This window comes from Archocentrus centrarchus, unplaced genomic scaffold, assembly GCF_007364275.1.
Source record: "Archocentrus centrarchus isolate MPI-CPG fArcCen1 unplaced genomic scaffold, fArcCen1 scaffold_151_ctg1, whole genome shotgun sequence".
Classification (NCBI taxonomy): domain Eukaryota; kingdom Metazoa; phylum Chordata; class Actinopteri; order Cichliformes; family Cichlidae; genus Archocentrus; species Archocentrus centrarchus.
In genome coordinates this window covers 15,104-30,742 of record NW_022060196.1, presented here as the reverse complement: position 1 = coordinate 30,742, position 15,639 = coordinate 15,104, and the positions used below count along the sequence as shown (strand labels likewise).

Here is a 15,639-nt window from a genome sequence, read left to right as displayed (position 1 = left end):
GGTTAACACCACCTTTTCAGAACAGTGACGCGGTCATTGGAGATCTTGAGGAACCTGTTCAAGGTCACCATGAAGCTGTTTGTTGAACCAGCTTAATCTGACAACAATGACAGACTGATGGTTCAATGGAGCCAGCAGAGACTGTGTGTGTGTGTGTGTGTGTGTGTGTGTGTGTGTGTGTGTGTGTGTGTGTGTGTGTGTGTGTGTGTGTGTGTGTGTGTGTGTGTGTTATTAATGTTTTATTATTGAGTTTGTTTTTCAGCAGCTGGTGGGGCCTGAAGGAGGTGAATCATTTACCTCGCCTACTGTGGCTTTGGATGAAGTACAGTTCAGCACACAGAAGGATCAGCTGTTCGAATTTCAACAACACACTGATAATGACTGTTTAATAACTGGACTTCACATAGTTTATGGTTTGTGTGTGTGGGTGTGTGCTTAAAGAGGAACTTTTAGTCTCTGGTAATCAGTCAGTGGGTGGGAGCTGTATAATATCCAGGCTGTCAGAGAGCAGACTTTTCATTTGCCTCTCGACACCATCCTCGATCTGATCATGCAGAGTCGTACAAACAAAAGAGGATCTGAAGAACATTATATAAAAAATCAGCATTTAAAGCTCGAGGAATTGAAAAAGAAAGCTCGACAGTTTTGGTTGGATACAAGAAGTTATATCTTCAGGGAAGACATTCCTCCATACCCTCATCCAGAATTTCACGTGTCTCAACTGAAACATGACACAAAGCGAGAAGCTTTATGTCAGATCTGGAAGGATGGAGGCTTCAAGGATCCATACAGTGAAGAGCTGGACCAGCTGCCCCTGGTTTGGTGGAGTCTGGCTGTGAAATTCCAGGACATCCAGTCAGCTGAGACACGGCTGCTGGAGACAACCTTCCCAAAACAGACCGAGGACAGCGTCCTGAAGAAATTTGCCACGTCTCCAGCCTTCAGTGAGAAATCCAGGTATGGCTCATATCGGTTCACCTTCCCGCTGGAGGAGGTTCTGACGGCCTACAGTGAGCAGGTACTGAATCTTCACGTAGACACAAACATTAATGTGAAGCTCACTGACTGATTAGAAAAGTACAAAAATGAAGAAAATTACATTTCACTGTTTTTTAAAATCAAATTATGTTCAACTAAGACATTAAACAAAGAAAAATACAGTCCGCACCACAGAGTGGTGACTCAGAGTAACCCGAAGCATTGGTTTTTGTCAGTGCGTGCACAGCACACGAGGGACTGATTAATACAGCTGCAGCCAGTGTGAGTCTTCCAACAAAGCCTGCTCTTTGTCTCTTCAGTTCTGCGGTGGCGAGGATCCCGTCTTCCGGGTGTTCAAGACCTCCCTGTACAAACAGGAAGTGATGTATGCTGTGCTGGTCCACAGGCCGGAAGATGAGAAGGACTTTGAAAAGTATCCCAAGCTGCCTGCTGCTGATGACATGGATGCTGTCTGTGCTTACAGTGATGGGCACTTCATCTGGAGAGCAGAGGCTATGTGTGGATCACACTGGTAGGAAATACAGAAAATATGTCAGTGAGCTGTGTGTTAAAAAAATCTCAGTGATTAAAATGCTGTTTGGTATGGTGGACACACAGTGCTTATAGCAAGACAACTGGTGCGCTTCCATACGCACACTATTTACGCAGCTTACACTGTACCCACGGTACATGCACACATATGGTTGATTAACCTATGCTTTAAGCTAATCTCTGCAAAGCATAATGGTAAAAGGTACAAGCAAACAATCATTCTGCATATGCTAAGTAAATCAAAGTTCAATTAGGTACTTTTTCATTACATTTGGTTCTTTTGGTCTTTTCAGGTTTGAATTAGAGCAGGACGAGGAGAACAAGCAGACGGTCATTAAGGGGCCGTTTGGGAATTCTTACTATTATGTTTGGGATCACGTCGCCGTTGCCCTGCATGTGAAGAACGATGAGGTACCTTCACTGTTCCTGCTGCAGGAACCTTATTTGTTGTTTATCATCTTAAAGCAGGAGCTGTTAGCGGCCCTCCGATAAACGCTGGATTATCCGGCACAGAAGTTCTCAGACCTTCATCCTCAGGATGAGTACAAATTCCACATGTTACAAACGCATCAGTGACCTTGAGTCCAAGACATATTCACTCCAAAGAAATCAAATTATCTATTTGATAATCCATCCATACACACTCAGGAATGTGAGTTAGGATGTGGCTGGGTTATGAACTGAATGAAAAAGGAATAAATACAAACATTTTCTGTAAATAAACTCACCATTTCACCTCTGTTTGTATTTATAACTTGACTAATAACATTGCTAAGTAAATCAAAGTTCAATTAGACCCAGCTGTCTTAGCTAATTATAGGCCAATCTCCAACCTTCTTTTTCTCTCAAAGATTCTTGAAAGAGTAGTTGTAAAACAGCTAACTGATCATCTGCAGAGGAACGGTTTATTTGAAGAGTTTCAGTCAGGTTTCAGAATTCATCACAGTACAGAAACAGCATTAGTGAAGGTTACAAATGATCTTCTTAGAGCCTCTGACAGTGGACTCATCTCTGTTCTTGTCCTGTTGGACCTCAGTGCAGCTTTTGATACTGTTGACCATAACATTTTATTACAGAGATTAGAGCTTGCTATAGGTATTAAAGGTACTGCACTGCAGTGGTTTGAATCATATTTATCTCATAGACTCCAATTTGTTCATGTAAATGGGGAGTCTTCTTCAGACAGTAAGGTTAATTATGGAGTTCCACAGGGTTCTGTGCTAGGACCAATTTTATTTACATTATACATGCTTCCCTTAGGCAGTATTATTAGAAAGCACTGAATCAATTTTCACTGTTATGCAGATGATACTCAGCTTTACCTATCAATGAAGCCAGATGACACACATCAATTAGTTAAACTGCAGGAATGTCTTAAAGATATTAAGGCCTGGATGACCTCTAATTTCCTGCTACTAAATTCAGATAAAACTGAAATTCTTGTTCTCGGCCCCACAAATCTTAGAAACATGGTGTCAAACCAGATACTTACTCTGGATGGCATTACTTTGGCCTCCAGTAACACTGTGAGAAATCTTGGAGTCATTTTTGACCAGGATATGTCCTTCAATGCACATATTAAACAAATATGTAGGACCGCTTTTTTGCATTTGCGCAATATTTCTACAATTAGAAACATCCTTTCTCAGAGTGATGCTGAAAAGCTCATTCATGCATTTATTACTTCTAGGCTGGATTATTGTAATTCATTATTATCAGGCTGTCCTAAAAGCTTTCTGAAAAGCCTTCAGCTGATCCAAAATGCTGCAGCTAGAGTACTGACAGGGACTAGAAAGAGAGAGCAGATTTCTCCCATATTGGCTTCTCTTCATTGGCTCCCTGTTAAATCTAGAATAGAATTTAAAATTCTTCTCCTCACATACAAGGTCTTGAATAATCAGGCACCATCTTATCTCAAAGACCTCATAGTACCATATCACCCCAACAGAGCACTTCGCTCTCAGACTGCTGGCTTACTTGTGGTTCCTAGGATACTTAAGAGTAGAATGGGAGGCAGAGCCTTCAGCTTTCAGGCGCCTCTTCTGTGGAACCAGCTCCCAGCTTGGATTCGGGAGACAGACACCCTCTCTATTTTTAAGATTAGGCTTAAAACTTTCCTTTATGATAAAGCTTATAGTTAGGGCTGGATCAGGTGACCCTGAACCATCCCTTAGTTATGCTGCTATAGGCCTAGTCTGCTGGGGGGTTCACATAATGCACTGTTTCTCATTCACCTTATTTACTTTGTTTATACTCCACTCTGCATTTAATCATTAATTGATATTAATCTCTGGCTCTCTTCCACAGCATGTCTTTCTCTCCCCTCAGCCCAACCGGTCGCGGCAGATGACTGCCCCTCCCTGAGCCTGGTTCTGCTGGAGGTTTCTTCCTGTTAAAAGGGAGTTTTTCCTTCCCACTGTCGCCAAGTGCTGCTCATAGGGGGTCGTTTTGACTGTTGGGTTTTCTCTGTATTATTGTAGGGTCTTTACCCACAATACAAAGCGCCTTGAGGCGACAGTTTGTTGTGATTTGGCGCTATATAAATAAAATTGAATTGAATTGAATTGAATTGAATTGTGTTTTTGAGCTCTTTGTGTGTAAAAATGTTTCTTTGTTCATTTTATTTTCAGGTGCTGAAGTTTGATTCTGGTCGGCTGAGAGAAAACCTCAGGTTCTGTAAAAAGGGTGACGGGAAAATCCCAGAAGAAATATTTGATAGTTATGAGAATGCTCAATTCTTGGTCAGCTGTCTGTGGCCTGAATGTCGCTCCCCACTGCAGGAGGAGGCGTCCCTCGAGCAGAGTTTCAGAGGTAATAAGTCAATAAATCTAATTTCCTGTCAGGCTGGGTGTTTCTGCTTTACTCTGAGATAGAAATCTTCAGACCTCATTTTTAATGAAGAAGAGTCAAACCCTGAAAGCCTTTGTCTGTATTTTTATTTTACATTGATCATGAGATCAGCTGCTGCCTGAACCCGGGTCTGTTTGGTCTGAGCTCTTTAAGGCTACACATATTCTCACTGTCTAAGGTTTTATTGAGTGATTAGTTGAACAAAAAATACATCAAATATCAGCTGATTTAGGATTTCAAGAACAAAAATTAACACTTATTTATTACTTATTTATTCCACCTGTCACTCAAATAGGCTACACCCCAAATAATGCTTTGAGATCATTTAAACAGGTGAGTTATTAAAAATAAACCCCTCTGCAGGTGTTATTAAAATGATCAGCAGCCAGGCTGTAAACATGTTTATTTCTGCTGTAACTTTGGACACTTTAACGCAGGAGTGCCGGCTTCATCTTTCAGTCTCAGAGGTTCATTGTTGCTGTAAACATCTCCTGATATCCTCACTGACAGGTGAAGCTCAGTGTCTCCTCCTTTCTCCTCCTCTCCAGCTCTCTCTATCCAAGAGAAAAAGACCTCGAGACGATGAAACAGAGACCGAAGACTCCCTGCAGTGAGACAGCAGCTTCAGTCTGAACTCTCTGGGTTCTGCAAATATATGAAACATATAGCTTCATGTTGGTGTGGTGACAGCTTGTGAAAGCATGCATACAGAGGGTTTGAATTTCACCTTTTATATTGTTGACCTTAGACCTTTGGTCATACTGAGTTGGTCTGTGAAGCAAACCATGGTGGAGGTTATAGAGAAGGAAAAACTGTTTGAAGTGTTTTTTTTTTTTAGTTTATCAGAGATTTACTTAATGAATTTATTGTGGTAGCTGAGTTCAAGTATAATATAATAGGTATAAATCTGATGTATCTGATCATGTTTTAATGTAACCTGTCCTGTCTGAGTGTGATGTGTTCATATACATAAATTCAGTGCAATTCAATTTCAATCTGATCCTGTTGAGCATGTTTTTTTATTTTTAGTGAATTTTCTAAGAAAATTACAAAAAAGAGATATGAGACCCCCGTTCTTATTACAGAGAAGTTAAACAAATACAATAATCAGAATTCACATTAACCCCACTGTCCTGCAGGCAGAGGACCACACTGCAGGACAAAACTAAATTCAGCTTCCATGATGAACATTAACAAAACTGGACGGGTGTCAGCAACACAAAACTGTCCCCTCACTTGAAACTAGAATAAAATCATAAACGTGAACAAATACATAATTATAGGAGGACAGCAGGGCGGACAAACAACACAACAAGGAACACTGGGAAACGCAGAAAATATATACACAAAGGGACAATCAGGGAACAGGCAACAGCGAGGAGCACAGCCTAATATAATTAGAGACAAGACAGGGAGAAGCACACCTCAACACAAAGCACGCAGGACAAAGGACTGTCACAATAAAACAGGAAGTAACCAAACGTGAATACACAAATGCAGACGTGACCTATAGGGAGCCTGACACACTGAGGGAACCTAAACATGACTAAACAGAACCCTAAACACAGCACACAAACATTTTATTACAGAGATTAGAGCGTGCCACAGGTATTAATGGTTCTGCACTGCAGTGATTTGAATCATATTTATCTAATAGATTCCAATTTGCTCATTAAATGGGGAGTCTTCTTCACACACACTAAGGTTAATTATGGAGTTCTGTGTTTTGATAAATTTTATTTACACTATACACGCTTCCCTTAGGCAGTATTATTAGAAAGCATTGCATTTTCATTGTTATGCAGATGATACCCAGCTTTATCTATCAATGATAACATGTTAGTTAGCTAACTTAACAAATTACTAACTTGTGTATAATCAAACAATATTAATTGTATCCATGAGTAAATCATTTAATGGCACAAAACAAAGTTTAACTAACATTCACTTTTTAACAGTACAGTAACTAACTGTGACTCAGCTACACCACATGTATCTGACAGTGAAAGCTTCATTATGTCCAGGTGAGCTTTGCTGTCATTATACTGATCCTCAGGTATACAGGATATATGTGGCTGTCTCACCTGTTGGATAACATACATGACACACAGAACATACAACAGAGCAAGACCGTCTCAGTTAATTAATAACTGTTTCTGGGAGTTATGCAGAGTCCTTTAAGTAAAATAACGCCATTTCTGGCAGCTGTTTCTCATAGTGATTTCTCTCACTTAACTCTCACAGGAGTCATTTAGATACAATTTTCTATGATTGTTCATATTTAGACACCTGACCTATTTATTTATTTTGTACTTTGTTTGTGATTAAAGACTGTAGGTTGTGTGAGTTTGTGTGAATAGGTTTTGTGGGGAAGCTGCAAACAAATTGCTGTTTGAAGGATTAAAAAAAATTATCTGAATATGAATAATTAAACGAGAGACAGAAATCAGACTAGTTAACGAGTCTAAAAGAAAGAAACCCCCTAAAAACAAACATTCACCTGAGCACATTCAGTCAAGCACCAGCAGCATTTGCTTTTTTAAGGTTTGCAGTGACACACCTGTGCAGAATGTGGTTACACATCACTGCAGTCTCTGTTGTTACATGTCCAGTTATCCTCCCTGTCAGGTCAGCTGGAATGCTGGGTGGTGAAAAAGCCACTGAGAGCGACAGCAAGGTGCTCGTGTTAGAAGTAAAGAACAGCAACAGTCTGGTTCCAAGAAGGCTTAACAAGCATCTGCCAGCTACGCCCACACTAGAAGAGATTCACTTGCCACGCACTGCTTTAACGCAGACGGCCGGTGATTGCAGCTGTTCCAGGATAAAGCTGCCTAGCTGTGAGGACACAGATTATTATTATAATATACAGAAGCTCTGGGACTTGTTGGGAACATTTAAAACATACCAACAGGGATCGAAGTCAAAAAGAAGTAAAGGTAAGTATTATTATATTTGAATATATTTGGGATAAGAACTGTTCAATTCTTAAATTATAACAAACACTATCCAGTAAATATTTTAGTATTAATTAGGACAATCAAATAAAACACTATCCATCAAGACAATAGTTAAAAACAGTCAAAAGGGGTGCCTAACCTTTTTTTTGCGAGCTCTCATCTGTGAAGTTGCGGTCAAACCGGCCTCGACTCGAATTTTGTGAATCCTTTATTCTCAATATTATGGAACAAGTGCCTGCTGACCTAAAAATACAGCAAAATATGTCATTTTGAAACTACATTGACTTTAGCTAAAATAACATTTTAAGCATTGCAAATTGGTGTCATGACACGCTGTGACAGGCAAGGCAGAGGACGCCATTGCAGGACACCCAAGGTTAAAATCTAAGCTTCATTAGCAGACGTGGAACAAAGGAAGAGCTGGTCAGGAGCACAAACTTCCACTCACTAACAAACCGTGACTTGACTTGACTTGACTTGACTTGACTAAGCTAACATGAACAAAAGCACAGACTTGAATCCAGGACATGAGGCACACAGCAGCAATGGATGACAAGGACACAACAACAGGAGCTTAAACACAAGAGGGATGATGAGGGGAGTGGAGATAGCTGGGAACACTGGTGAACACAAGGATACTAATGACAAAAGGGAAGCAAGACCATCAAAATAAAACAGGAAGTAAGACAAGGAATGAAAGACACGGACTATATATACACCATACACCGGGAAACATTGGAGACTAGAAATCAAAACATAATCTAACACAACAAAATAAGCACTGAAAAGGTAAACACAATTCAAACACTAAGTACAAACAAAAACACTGGATCAACAGACCCAGGATCATGACAACATGTTCCTGCAGTCCTCTAAAAATCCCAGCAGCACGTTTCTGTGAATGAGCTGTGCGTCTGTTTGAGAAATGGACTCTGGACCTGGACAGAGAAGGAAAAAGGCTAAAACATATACAGCATGAACAGCACAGACAGCAGCAGCTGTGGATGCTTTTCAGTGTTTTTGTCTCAGTTTCACTTCAGCTCTTTGTGTGTTAGAGCTTCACTCTTCTCCACAGTGATGGGCGTAGCTGCTGCAACATCACCCGCTGGTATTGGACTCCACATTTTGAAGCTTCACATTTGGTGTTTGACTTTGTGATTGGCATGTTTTTCGACTTTTCTTCAGTCTCATATTTTTGTGAAATTTGGGTTACGTTAATAATTATTGTAATGAAATTTAAAGGAGAAATAAAAATAACTCAGAAGCATGTGAGACACAGTGAGGAGACACCTACACAGTGTGGGGTCATCTTATTGTTTTTAATGCGGAAACTAAAATATCGGATAAATGCACTGAACTAACAGAAATGCATTTTTATTTCTGTGCCTCAGATGTCGGCGATTTCAGAGGAAGAGTGGGAAAAAGCTCTGACTAAAATCCTCGCACTGCTGGAACACAAAGAATACAATAAGCTGTTAGATTTTATTCCAGAAATCTGCCAACCGGAGAGGAAGAACTTCAAATCAGAGCTGCCCAAAACTATCATTAAGCATTATGGAGTGAATGAATCTATCCAGAAAACCAAAGATGCAATGGATCAGATACCGAGGAAGGACGATGAAGTCCAGAACCTGCTGCGCCTCTTTGTGGCCAAACTGGAGAAAACAGGTGAGTTCATGTGTTGTTTTTGTCAGGCTTCTGCAGATGGTCTGTGATCGGTAACCTTCATGATCAATGCAAGTGATCAGAAAATAAATAAAACTTCTTTTAGCTGTTCTCTTATTTACAAGGGGTCACCACAGTGACCTGGACATTTGATTTAGTACAGGTGTTAAACCACATGCTCCATAAGGGATGACAATGTTGTTGCATTGATCATTCTCTTTCTCCCCAGTTGGTGTCTGACCATCTTTCCTGAACATCTTAGCCGATTTGACGAAAGCCTGGTTTGGATAACCACATGTTTTAAGGGCTTTTCTTAAGACCACTGTGAAGAACATTGCTTCAGATATCCTAGCTTACAGCCTTAGTCAGGACATCTGAAGCAATGTTCTTCACTACGGTCTTATTCCCGATCCTTCCTCACCTTCCAGTTCAGGAATAAGCATATTATAGTATAAAAACCACACAAAGGGGCAAAAGAGGAAGTCACTCATTTCAGGCGAGCGCTTCACCGAGTGGTCAACAGAGCGTTCTAAAGATATATTTTAGAAGTGAAAAGAATGTCTCTGCTGGATGATAAATCTGCAGAATGCACCCTGACCGAGTTGGATCTTGTCACAGCGCCTCGGTCTCAACTCTCCATTCATGACAAAGCCTACATGGAAGTCCGGCCCATTGCAGCCATGACCGATATGGGGCCTTGGAGTTTTTTGTACCCGGGAATGGCTGTCATCATTTAGACCTGAATGACGCCTTGCTCTACCTAAGAATAAAAATAACCAACAGTGACGGTGCTGACTTGGCTGTTTGAATATCACTGGAGCATCACTGCCTTTTTACACACCTTGGCTCATGTGATGACGCACATGAATAATAATGGGTCAACTGCCACCTCCAAAGGGGACGACCCCCCACTAGGGTTTAAATTCCTGGGACTCTCCATCTTTTGATTTTTTAGAACTGAAGAAGTCTCTTGGATGAGAGGTGAAACACCTTCAAGAAAATTAAAGAAGTCCAGTCATCTTTTTTGAAGACTTTTGAGACCAGATGCCCACCAACCCTTCTCAGGGATTTGTATCTCTTCCTGGTTCCAAGCCAGGGCTCTTTCATGTGTTGGACAAATGACAGAGTGCCAAAGGGGCTGGGTGCAGTGTATGTCGGGGGTGGCCAAGGATTAGAGGACCTGGTGAAAAAATCCCTGGCGGTTGGGACACTGAAGATAACCTCTCTAGTCTGAGCTAGTGCTCGATATAGTCAAGCTTATCTTTGGGCCAGGGAACAGGTCCTGACTGTATATATTTCATTTGCCTTTCATTTGGTGCCAAATGACAGTTGAGGGTATCCAGCCTATGTGGATGTGAAAATTAGTACCTCCAACTCTGAGGCCATGGTCCTCAGCCAGGAAGTGTGGAGTGCCCACTCTGGGTAAGGGACTGAGCTTGCCATCTTGTTCACGAGGGAAGAGGGGAGCGAGAGACTGAGAGAGGAACATTGTGAACACTCACTGACTTGTTTGTTTCTTCTTTATAGATGAACCGAGGAGCTCTCAGCCTCAACAGGTAGCAGTTATGAAACACCCCCTGGAACCACACATAAATAAGTCTTAAGTTTTCACACACTTCCATTATGAGTAACTGACTGTTTCCAACTGTTTGTTTTCCAGGAGAGAGAAAGCCACTTATGGGTGAGTGGATTTCTTTTAATTACCTTTAATAAAAAAATGGGAAATAATATTTTTGCCACAGACTCGATCACTGGATCATAAATAAAATGATTCCGATGTTTTTCCTGTTTGTGTGTTACCTGATTGCTCTTTAAACATTTTTGATAACACTCTATATCATAGATTGGTAGCAGTGGAAATACCATGTAACAACCATGTATTTACCAAAGTAATAACCAGATAATAGTTTGGTATCAACAGTAGCTTTTACCTGGTTAATATTAGACTGAATTGCATTTAATGGTACAATAGGGGTGAAACTGTGTAAACAAAATAAAGATCCCTATGAGACAAAACAATTAGTAATAGTAAGTAATATTTTGGTAAAAACATTATAACCTGCTAGGTGTGATTCATGGTTATTAGACAGAAGCTACCACAAGTGTTTCCAGGTAAGAAGCCCAACAAACTCCAAACGCATATTATTTACATTATTAAAAGAAAATGTTTGGGAGAGAAGAAAAGATTCGCTCTTCCTGCTGCTGAAAATAAGTGCAGTGACTGATATCTGTTATCTGATATCTGTGTCAAGGTGGTCGCTTACCTGTTTCAAAGCTGTGCTGATCATCACTGCTTACCTGGAACTCTCCACCTTGGGATGATGTCTCGCTCTAAATCTTCAACCTGCTTTACCCAGATGACATTTAGAGTAACAAGAAGGCTAGATCAACAGTTTAATATAATAATTAGGCCCAAGCTTCCCAAAGGGATCAGCGAGGAGCCTGTTCTATTCGTTAGCCCTTGAACGAGGAAAAAAGTCAGTGGACCCCATAAAACTCCATAACAATGTTGGTCGGGTCGAATGCTTTCTGAAAACCTATACATGAGGGTCACTGTAAAAACGCCTAAATGGAATCATTATTCTGACAAATTTTTCTGAGTAAATGATCCCAAATTTGACCCCCTGAACATTTATGTAAACTCACCAAGTTTTGCACACAAGTTCGGTCTGCTGAAAAATTTTTGTTTTTTATTGTCACAGTAACTATGGGGACAGTGATCATCCAGTTAGAGAAGAGGTGACAGTTACAGGAAACCATAACACACACTTTAACCAATGTTTGTGACTGACTGAATAGTTTATCTGTCATTGAGGAGAAGTGACTTCCATAATATTTTACTAGCAAATTATGTTCTTCAGTGTGCATACGTTGAATCTTGTGGTTTAAAGGGCACATATGATGCTTTTAAATCCTTCTTTTTCATATGTAAATCAGTGACGTGGCGTTTCTGCACTCTTTTCCATACCACTTCTTGTCATGGTCCTGGGCCGCCTGCCCAGCATTTTGTATTTATTTCTGTTTTCACTAAGTTTTGTTATTTCCTAGTTTGTTTTGGTTTTCATTGTTCTTAGTTCTGGCTTTGTTATCATTTATGGTTTTCTTGTTCCTTTTTCCCTGCATCTGTGTTCTGGTGTCTGTTTTGTCCTTATGTCTTAACTCTGACCTTCTGTGTTTTCATATTAAGTTTTATTCCCAGTGTTGTGACTAGTCTGCTTTTCTGTCCCATGTCTGAGTCTCTGTCTGTTTCCCTGTGCCGTGCTCCCTGTTTAGTTTTGTGTGTGCCAGTCCCCCGTGTCTAGTCTGCGTGTACCTTGTTTAGTTACTTCCTGTTTTATTTTGACAGTCTTGTGTTCCCTGTGCACAGGTGTGTTCCCCAGCACACCTGAATCACATATAGAAGTCATTAGCAGGACTCTGGAGAACTTGACTGCATACTGAGGAGGTAATTCAGTCATTTGAGTCAGGTGTGCTGGATCAGGGACACATCTAAAACCTGCAGGACACCGGCTCTCGAGGCCTGGAGTTCCCTACCCCTGATCTGAAGCATCTTTGCATTGTTTGAGGCGCACACGTTATGACCAAATATCATGATATCAGGTTCTATTTACAAATAAAGATGGATGAATGTGTGTTGTGTTATTGAGCAGAGTGCTGGGAAAACATGGCATTAACTGGCTGTGCTTGTTTAACTACTGCTTTTGCGTTAATCTTGATATGACAGCGTCGTCATCACGTTGAAAGGACGAGCCAGCAAAGGTTGTCTTTCATTCATAACTCAGCAGTAACTGTTGTTATAACAACGCTAAAACTGTGCGAGTATGAACCTGCTGACTGTCTCGCCCTCCTTCACTCGTAACCACTGAATCACCTGAACCAGTCAGCTGATTCATTCCGAGAACGAAGCAGTTGCCTCTTCGGACGTCATATGTCACCTGATTTTGTTTCGCTCTGAAGCAAGTTTCGAAGCTTCTATGGAGTTGTAAGCCCAGGGTTCGAAGCACGTATCGAAGCTTCAGTTTCACACACTCATCACTATGGCACCCGTCCAGCTCCAGTTTAGCTGAGTTTATGGTTTCTTGTGTTTTCCTAATAAACCACCTTTAAGTTCTGTTCTGTCTGAGGCTGCATCCTGGGGTCCAATCCTGCCTTCCACACAACAAGCTATGACACTTCTGGGCTGCTAGCACAGTAACTTAATCCTGATGCGTATGACAGTAGAAGTCGTTTAGACTTCAGATGTTTATTTTGGAACAATCACAACATAGTCATAGAAAAACTGTATGCTTGAATGCCTAATGTAGCCCTCCGTTCCTTCCTCTCACCTGACGTCACTTGTTACATTAAAAGCAGCAGCATTAACAATCAGTCAAATACACATTCATCAATTTTTATGCATCATGTTTTAATTATTCAAGAGCTAGAAATGAGTAATAAACTTTATCCAAACTTCAGATTAAACTTCTTATAAAGTGGCTCTTACACATCTGGCCCCTAATGGTTAAACAGGTTAAACCATTAAACAAACTCACATAATAAAGAGCCATCAATCTACAAAAATACTCTAAGCAGATGAACAATATTAGAGTCATCAATCCCTCTTTATGTGTCTTCATTCTGTTTCCTTGTGCTCACACTGCTTCTTGTAGTAAGCACAGCTTATTTATAGGTCTCTCTAAGGTGCTGTTTGGTCTGCACCTTCACTCGGAGTACTGTTGCACTGAGTCTGGGATGGTTTGGATTATTCTTCCCATTATCCATGTGTTTCTAGGGGATGACATTTTTTTTTCTCCCCTTTGTTTTGTTTTTTTTTTGCTTTGTTTTATCTTTCTCTTTATCACTTTTTTTCTTACCCCTTCCTACCTTTCAGGCCTGGCATAAATAAATAAAATAAAATTGAAAATACAAATATTAACAAGAGTAGCCTGTAGAAAGCTTATAGAGCTGTTCTTGTAAAAGCAAATATGTTTGGTACACCAGTGCATTTGGATCATTATTCCAATTGCGAAAACTGGCAGACATGAAAGGGTTAAAAAAAAAACTATTAACGAGATAATCGACCTCACTGGGAGCAGAGTTTAGGTAGCTGCTCTGCACTGTGTTGGCACTGAAGAGCATAATAATGAAGGAATAAACTTAGTTACAGCACTTTCAGAAAGACTTCTACTGTAATAAAACTTATTCCCCACTGCTGTGTAATCCATTAAAGTAAATGTAAATGTTACTAAGAAATGATCAGACAGGAGGGGGCTTTCAGGGAATACTGTTAAGTCTTCAGTTTCTATGCCATATGTCAGGACAAGATCCAGAGTATGATTAAAGTGGTGGGTGGGCTCCTTTACATTTTGAGAGAAGCCAATTGAATCTAACAATAGATTAAATGCAGTGTTGAGGCTGTCATTCTCAGCATCTACATGGATGTTAAAATCACCCACTATAATGATTTTATCTGAACTGAGCACTAAATCAGATAAAAACACTGAGAAATCAGACAGAAACTCTGAGTAAGGACCAGGTGGACGATAGACAATAACAAATAAAACAGGTTTTTGATTTTCCCAATTAGGATGGACAAGACTAAGAGTCAGGCTTTCAAAAGAATGAAAACTTTGTCTGGGTCTCTGATTAATTATCCATCCATCCATTCACTTCCACTTATCCTGTTCAGGGTCGCGGGGGGGGGCTGGAGCCTATCCCAGCTGACATAGGGCAAGAGACAGGGTACACCCTGTATGGGTTGCCAGCTTGTCGCAGGGCCAACACAGAGAGACAGACAACATCCACACTCACATTCACACCTATGGGCAATTTAGAGTTTCCAATTAACCTAACCTCAGTAAGTGCATGTCTTTGGACTGTGGGAGGAAACCGGAGTACCCGGAGGAAACCCACGCAGACATGGGGAGAACATGCAAACTCCACACAGAGAGGGAGGGAGGGGCCCGGGCCAAGGTGGAATCGAACCCAGGCCTTTGATTAATTAATAAGCTGGAATTGAAGATTGCAGCTAATCCTCCTCCTCGACCTGTGCTTCGAGCATTCTGACAGTTACTGTGACTCAGGGGTGTTGATTCATTTAAACTAACATATTCATCCTGCTGTAACCAGGTTTCTGTAAGGCAGAATAAATCAATATGTTGATCAAGGGGATGTAGCTCAGTGGTAGAGCGCATGCTTCGCATGTATGCGGTCCCAGGTTCAATCCCCGGCATCTCCAGTTGTTACTTATAGGTGAGTGGTGGCCTAGGGGAGAAGAAGAGGATTCATCACTGAGAGGACCCTGGTTCAAATCCTCAGGCTGGCATCACTGTGGGTCCCTGAACAAGCCCACCCCCACAGGTTGCTCCCCGGGCGCCCCTTGGCTGCCCCCTGCTCCATGCTGTGCTGTGTGTACTACATACTCCATGTGTGTGATGGGTTAAATGCAGAGAATGAATCTCACTGCATGTATATGTATGTGACAAATAAAGCTCTTTCTTCTTCTTCTAAATTATTAAATCATTTGCTAACAGGGACTTGGAAGAAAGAGCCCTAATGTTTAATAATCCACATTTAATTGTTTTATTCTTTGGTGCAGTTGAAACTATATTATTTATTGTTTTTGAATTTTTATGCTTAAATAGTTCTCTGCTGATTT

At 40.8% G+C, this 15,639-nt stretch overlaps 1 protein-coding gene and 1 non-coding gene across 2 annotated transcripts; both read left to right on the top strand.

Annotated features, from left to right (window-relative positions):
• The first annotated feature begins 535 nt into the window (after positions 1 to 535).
• Positions 536 to 2,341, top strand: LOC115775475 (uncharacterized). The gene is made up of 3 exons (XM_030723011.1): positions 536 to 1,018; positions 1,299 to 1,510; positions 1,824 to 2,341. The coding sequence occupies exons 1-3, from the start codon at positions 551 to 553 to the stop codon at positions 2,020 to 2,022; spliced, it is 879 nt and encodes a 292-aa protein (XP_030578871.1). The 5' UTR covers positions 536 to 550; the 3' UTR covers positions 2,023 to 2,341.
• Positions 2,342 to 15,147: 12,806 nt separating this feature from the next.
• trnaa-cgc (transfer RNA alanine (anticodon CGC)) lies at positions 15,148 to 15,219 on the top strand. The gene has a single exon. It is a non-coding gene; the product is annotated as a tRNA-Ala (tRNA).
• Positions 15,220 to 15,639: the final 420 nt, after the last annotated feature.